Source organism: Crocodylus porosus, unplaced genomic scaffold, assembly GCF_001723895.1.
Source record: "Crocodylus porosus isolate Cpor-Errol unplaced genomic scaffold, CroPor_comp1, whole genome shotgun sequence".
NCBI lineage: Eukaryota > Metazoa > Chordata > Crocodylia > Crocodylidae > Crocodylus > Crocodylus porosus.
In genome coordinates this window covers 47,726,029-47,733,501 of record NW_017728918.1, presented here as the reverse complement: position 1 = coordinate 47,733,501, position 7,473 = coordinate 47,726,029, and the positions used below count along the sequence as shown (strand labels likewise).

Here is a 7,473-nt window from a genome sequence, read left to right as displayed (position 1 = left end):
TCTTTCTCTAGTGAGCCCAAAACTGAACACAGTACTCCAGATGTGGCCTCACCAGTACAAAATAGAGGGAAATAAATCACTTCGCTTGATCTGTTGGCAATGTTTCTACTAATGCAGCTCAATATGCTGTTAGCCTTCTTCACAAAAAGGACACACTGCTGGTTCATATTCAACATATTGTTCCCAGGTCATTTTCTGCAGAGCTGCTGCTTAGCCAGTTGGCCCCCAGCCTGTAGCAGTGCATGGATTTTTCTGTCTTAAGTGCAGGACTTTACACGTCTCCTTTTTGAGCATCATGATTTTTTTTTCATCCAGTCTAGGTCTCTCTGAATCCTAACCCTGCCCTCCAGCATATCTGATACTACATCCATCCGGCCATTTTAAAACTAATCTGCATGCACTGAATGTTTGTTCTGTTACAGATTTAGACTGGTTTTTGATCACTTATACTGTTGGGTTTTTTTTGTGTAATGTCTGTACCTGGCCTTAGATCCCTACTTAGGTGGATCTAAGTCCAAACTGTACAGAAGTTCAGGACACTTAAATTGGCCTAAAAAAAATCCAACCTGATATCAGTTAAGTGTACCTCTGAGGCAGTTTAAGTTAAATATGATCAGGAGAGATCAATCTAACTGAAATTCTATACAATTCCCAGAGCAGCTTTGGACTGGGAAGGCCCAGCCTCTGGCCCCAGTCCCAGCACTGCACTTCTCCTACTCTCCCACCCCTCAGCTAATCAAGCTATTTCTAGCCCCCCAGCCCCTCCCCCCATGTACCACCCAGACCTCCACCCCAAGCCTGCCAAACCCCCCATCCAACAAGCTGCTCCTGGCTCTGGTCTTACCAGCATTCACCAGTGCCAGGAACTAAGGAAGTAAAAGAGAGGGAGGGGGACAGACAGGTGGGTTGGTTTACTGGGGAGGGGTTTTCATTTATAGGGGGAAGGGAGATAAAAATAGCTCCTGGTCCCAGGGGGTGGGGAGTAGAGCCCCTCATCGTCCCAGGCCACCCCATGGTCAGCACTAGCTTTCCTGATCCCACAAAACCTTCCTGGTCTTCATAACTCCCCCCGTCTCCCCACCTCCCCAACCCCTGCCCTGTACCTAGCCCCCCCAATCCCTCTCTGTAAACCCCTTGATCCCTCCCATCCCCCACAGATCCCACCTGCCTACCCTGATCCCCACACAGAGCCTGATTGCCCTCCCACTAGTCTCCCATCATGATTTACCTTAGATTGGATAACTAAGATTATTTTTAACTTGATCTAACATTCCCCCTAACCTACCTGAATGTTACTGTGTACCTTAATTAAGTTTCTAATTTTGCAAGCTCATATTGGAAATGATTCCCCCCATTACTTTCCCAAGGCCACTTTTACTGTTTATGAAATGAATACAATAATTTCATTTAACTACCACACAGGGTATTAATAGTATAATTTAGTTAATATTTAAGATTCAGGAAAACATCTCAATTAATAGTAACACTTATGCTTTTGCTTAAATCAGAATGAACTTTTAGCACAAGTTTTTATCTGAATTGGTGTTTATAAAAGTACTGTGAAAATTGAAAAACCCCTCTCAATCTTCTCTTCTCCAAACTAAATAAGCCCAGTTCACTCAGCCTTTTCTCATAAGTCACGATCCTTTAAATTACAAATAATAAACTCTAGCTACTCTAAAGTATAGTATCATTGATTTATTTTGAAGATGAATTGAACATGTCTGTCCACCTTCAGGATATTTTAAAATTAGTTATGTTGTATATTTGTTTTTTCTTTGTCTGGTATAATCTGTTAGTCCAAAATGATGGACCTTTTTCCTACCCTGCTTTTGAGAATATGAACAGCCTAATAGCTCTCAGTATAGGAAGTCTCTCATGGCATAAATCCGAAATTTTCCTCACCTTAATTTCACTCCATTACTCCTACTTTTGATACTTTGTACCTTTCTAAATGATTCATTCTCCTTCTTGCTGTTTATTTATCTTAATCAATTTCTAAATTGTTCTTGGCCCTCTTCTTTCCTTTTCCCTTCCTTAGTTTTTCATTGTAAATGAAAACTTACACTAAACATTTATTTACATTTTTCTTTACTCCCTTCCAGCTTGCCTAGCTTTTGAGTAATGAGATGCACTAAAATGCAATATTCTTGGTATGATTGCAACTGCTCAATAGAACAGATGATACAACACTTCCCTTTTCTGGAATGCTATGTTTTCTACCTGGGCTGGCTAATTTTTATGTAGCTATTGTTTTACAAACTCATGCCTTAACTAGATACCTACTGACTGCTTTCCAGATTTCTCATTCTTGATGACTATTATGTATTACACGCATTTTCTTCTGGTGTAGTTGGCTCAATTTTTGCAAACAAACTCATTTTGTTGTTACTAGTTTTGATAAAAATTAACGTCTCAGGGTATCTGTACATTTGCAGAGTGGCTGCTTCGATGCACTGTAATTGCAGTTCATCGGAACAGACTTGATTAAATGCACAGCATGAAAAATGGTGGCAAAAGTGCTTTAAAGCTTGTTCAAGGAGCTTTCATTAAAGCTTTCCTACCACCATTTTTCAACACAGGGATGCTGATACAGGTGACACTCTGGGCTGCTCTAATTAAAGTGTCCCTCTCTGCCTCTTGGAGCATGTCTATAAATGCCCTCAGAGTCCTTTTAAATTATTTTCCAATTTCTACCATTGTTTACACCTCTTCAAAATTTAATTTCATATGTCAAGTTACTGTTTTTTGGATGTGTCTTGTTTTTTTTCTAAGTTTTTCTAAGCCTATCGTGGTATTTAAGAGCTAAAGATTAATGAAGACTTGGGAAAAAAAACTGGATTGGCATGAAAAGATTAGCAGTTTGTCCACTGTTAGTACAGACAGTGATATCTTTGGCACACTTTTGTTTTGCAGCTTATTGTAAATCAAGTTAACATGACACCTTTCCACTCCTTTCTTATGTGCTTCTCTTCCTTTACTTAGTCAGGAGCTCCATGATTTAGCAACTGCTCCTTCTCAAATGATAGTTTGGAAAGCACTTACAGTAGCTCAGGTTCTACCATTTACTATTAAACTGTTAATAAAGATATTACTATTAATATTGACCTTTTAATCATGGTTACAGTATCACAAAATTTCAAGATAATAGATAATTCTTTCAATGTGATATATTCCTGTGTTATCATTTTCCTTTGCTTACCATGCTGCAACCAGTTTTCACATGTGACATTGTTCATAACTAAACCAATCAGAATATTTTTAGGCCAATTTGGGGAAACTATCAAATACTTTTAAAAACTATTATTTCATAGAACAATGTCATCTAATACACCCAGCTGTAGTTCAGACTGGAAATTTAGTCTAACTTGTTTTGGTCTTGTCATTTAATTTTTTTTAACAATTAAAAACACAGGGCACACTAGTCAATATATGCTGAAAACTAAGAGATGATTTTAGTGAGTATTATTCCAGAATTTCTAACTTCAGTACAATAACAAATGGCCTTTTTAACCCCTATTTTTGTGAGCTTAAGATAAAAAAGGCATCAGAATTTCTCATTTTAGTATGATATCTCCTAATTAAAACTTTTATTTAACAATAGGTACAAAAATACTAGAAGTAGCGTTACTTATAAAAATTGGCCTGAACTTTAATCATGACCTACATGAAAATGTTACTTCTTGGATCTTTCAGCTTTGAAGGGTCTCATTCTGAAGCCAAACTGTTTCAAATATAATCTTAAATTCAGCCAGATGATAATTGTGGAATGCTATCCAGCTTAGCCAATCCACTACTTCTTGTGGTAGGCTGAGGTGGATCTTTCGTTATTACTGAATTACATATGGGATTTTCAAAAGTAAGTTGTTCAATATAGGCTTGTATCTATTCCCACTGACAACAATGAGAGTTTTATTATCTGCTTCCATGGGAACAAAATTAGACCAATATTGGGGACATCTACATGTGAGTATTAATATGACGCAATAAACTCTGGCACAGTTTGCACTGGAGTTTATTGCTCTTGGGCACTGTGTTTGCATGTTGAGCAGGGGCACTGCAGGCTGCCAGCTGGTGGCTGCTCTGATCCAACTCAATGTGCTTTTGAGGGACTGGGGCACAAAGGTGCTTCAGTGCAGGGCTAGCCAGCAGGCAGCCCCCACACTGAACCAACTTCAGCCCATCCAGTATCTCATGTGCGTTGCAGTGGAGTAAACTCAACCATAGGCTAGTACTTGTATCTGAAGTACTAACCTATGGTAGAGTTAATTAGTTTGCTCCAGCCTAATAGCTCAGCACATGTAGATCACTGATGCTTTACTGAGGACCTAATTATGTAACTCTGCAGTAAGTGTCTCAGGTAGATGTTCCCACTGAGGGCTTTTGAATGCCATTTCTCTAGTTTTCTTCTCCATCATTGTGTCAAATATTAGTTTTTATTAATTGACTGGTAGAGCTCCCACTAATTTAACTGGAGCTAGCATACAGCTCAAACTGGTGCTAGTATGCAGCTCAAACTTTTAACTTAATTTTAAAAATAGGATTGATATGGTAAATAGAATTTCTGAGGACAAGACTAAACATTTCATGGATTACATTTTCTTTTTCTTAATTTTTTCAGAAATTGAAAAATTTCAGAGTTCTGATGGAAAAAAAGAAGATGAAGAAAAGAAATACCTCGATGTCATCAGCAACAAAAACATAAAGCTGTCAGAGAGAGTACTGATTCCTGTCAAACAATATCCAAAGGTACAGTGACTGTTATCTAATATATGATTACTTTTTCACAGCAGAGACTTACAAAAGATATTTAGGGCTTTGGGATACATAAAAGCTGGGTATGAAATTTTTCTACCAGGATTTATTTGCATATCAGACAATGTGTGGTCCAAATCCTAATGAAAGACCTTATTCAAAACTTCATTAAACTCAGTGGGAGTTTTTCCATTTACATTAATAAGTTTTGGATCAGATGCACCATTATTGATTTGCATTGGGAGTTCTGCCTTTATATTGACTGCCTTAATTTTTTTTAGTTGTATTTTATTTAATGATGAAACATGAATGAAATATTGAAGAGGAAGAAGGTAAAGCTATGCTAAATAACTGTCTCTACTCAGCTTTTGTTATAATTTCTTCACTTAAGAGCTAGCAGATGTTTTCCTATTGTATTAATTTTAAAGGGAGACATTTGGATAGTCACAGGCTATGATTTTAACATTATATATGCTTCTAAAATTCACACATCTTTTTGCCACAGTATTTTCTCGCATAATATTTTTTTCCTTTCCCTATTATATATTGTGATTTAAAATGAAAATTTATATCACAAAATAATTCAGAATTCATGTGCGAGCCATAAGTGTCAGTTCTCAAGTTCAAAGGATGTCTACACAGCTCTCTCTAATAAAGAGCCAAGACATGTGGTAGTATTTTACATAAAAGAAGAAAATATAGTTCTCTTTGTTCAGACTTGTATTTTACATAAACAGTTGTTGTAACAGTATTCAAACTGAAATGGTAAACATCTTCATTTATCTCTAGAGTATTTTTTGCTTGCTGATTTATTATCACATGGTATTTGGTTCACCATTACCCTTGATTACACTCTCAGCTTTTCATTTTATACTTTCATCAGTAATAGCAATAAATTACAACGGGTAAAAAGCCTATCAACCAAAATGAAAGGTGTAAAAAATTGAGATTCAGTGATTCAAGCTGACATTTACCTCCTGAATAGTGAATATAAAATTGAGATAATGTAATCATCCAAATGGTAAAGATCTTAGAAATGCACACAGTGATACATAAAGAATTACTTTCTTGCTTCGTAACCTGAGGTACTTTCCCCAGATTTGTAATATTTTGTTTAAATGCTATAGGTGAAATTTTCAATAATATAATAGTACTGTATCTTTATGAAAGCTCTTTGATATTCTAATTGTTCAGAACATGAAGATAGAAGAATGAAAGATAAACTATTAAAAGAGAAATGCAATAATCTATTCAAATATAGTACCTCCGTTGATTCAATTAACCTTCATTTACTTTAATGAACTTGTTATATTAATGAGAAATGTAAGTTATAAAACATTTCTGGGGATTTTAAGCAGTCAGACAAATTATCTGTATTGTAGATAAGAAATTATTTTTTAACTAGTGTAAAATATATTCTCAGAAAGTTTCTCTTATTGATTTCCTACCAAACTTCCAGACTGAAAGATATATATTACACATTGGTTTAAATTTTCCTGGGCTGCCAGGACTCTTTGTGGCCCACCAATCAACAAACCAATTTTAAGGTTTAGATCACTCACTTTATGCTTTTTTTCAAAACTGAATGTGGGAACACAAGTTCTCAATCCATAAGCTGAGTACCAGTATTCTAGACTGAAGAAGACTGAAGAGTCCATTCCACCTTTAGAATGAGAAGCAGATTTTTAGTCCTAAACAAGAATTAATTTCAGTGTACAAATTCTTCTAGTGTCTAAATTGCAGAATGAATATTATAATTCAGGCTGCAGAATGAATATTATAAAATTGTTTCTACCCAAGTGTATGCAGTTTGATTCCTGAAATTGCTGGTGGCAGATAGCATAAAAGATATCTGAGTCAGTGATTAGCAATGGCTATCTAATATTAATGTACCAGTTATGGCACAATCCTTTCTGCTTGCTTGAAGAAAATAAACAGTATATCTTCATCAGATTAATCCCATGGAACTACTGAACAATGTTTTTTTCCCCTCTACAATCTGTTATTTTAAGTCTCAATGGGTACATTTACACAAGATGTTTCCTGCAGAGTTGACTAATTAGTAGGGGTGTGCTGATTTGATTCAGCCCAATTTGGAGTTTGAATCACTGAATCCAGAGCCTCCAAATCAATTTGGAAAAGATTTGGAGATTAGGAAGGCAGTCTTTCAGGCAAACAAACTGAGAAGAGGGAAGGGGAGCAGAGGGGGTGGAAAGATTGACTTCTGTATCTGGCCAGTGACTGTGATCTTTCCCTGAGTCCCCTTCCAATCACAGTGCTCTGGGGGAAGGACATAGAAACAGCACATAAGCCTGTCTGCAGTCCTTCTGTGCCTTTTGTGAGCTGTTTCTGCCTGAGCACCAGGAAGGTCCCCTGTTACAGGTTACCATCCCTGCTGTTTTCATCCCACTGTGCCTTAACACACGCACAAAGTCACACGTCACGAGTTTTGCTTTCAGCAGTTTGAGGTACAGTTTCTCAGAAACCTCTGCACCCATCTCCTTGAAAATTGGCAGACTTCATGCTCTCAGAAGGGCTACCATCCCTGCTGTTGTCATCCAACCCTGCCAAAAAATGACAAAATTATAGGTATTTCAGTGATTTCCCCATTATAGTCTATGGCCCAGTCTCTGAATCAGCACTGAATCTTTCAAAGTCAGTTAAGCCAAATCATTTGGGATAGTGATCCAAATCCCTGAATCAAATCACTTTTCTCCA

The 7,473-nt window shown here is 36.9% G+C and overlaps 1 protein-coding gene across 1 annotated transcript in view; it reads left to right on the top strand.

Annotated features, from left to right (window-relative positions):
- The window catches only part of KHDRBS2 (KH RNA binding domain containing, signal transduction associated 2), a 739,858-nt gene that overhangs the window by 138,164 nt on the left and 594,221 nt on the right, over positions 1-7,473 (top strand). Inside the window, exon 2 of the mRNA XM_019537588.1 lies at positions 4,622-4,749. Coding sequence (XP_019393133.1) covers positions 4,622-4,749 — 128 coding nt within the window. The remainder of the gene's footprint in view (positions 1-4,621; positions 4,750-7,473) is intronic.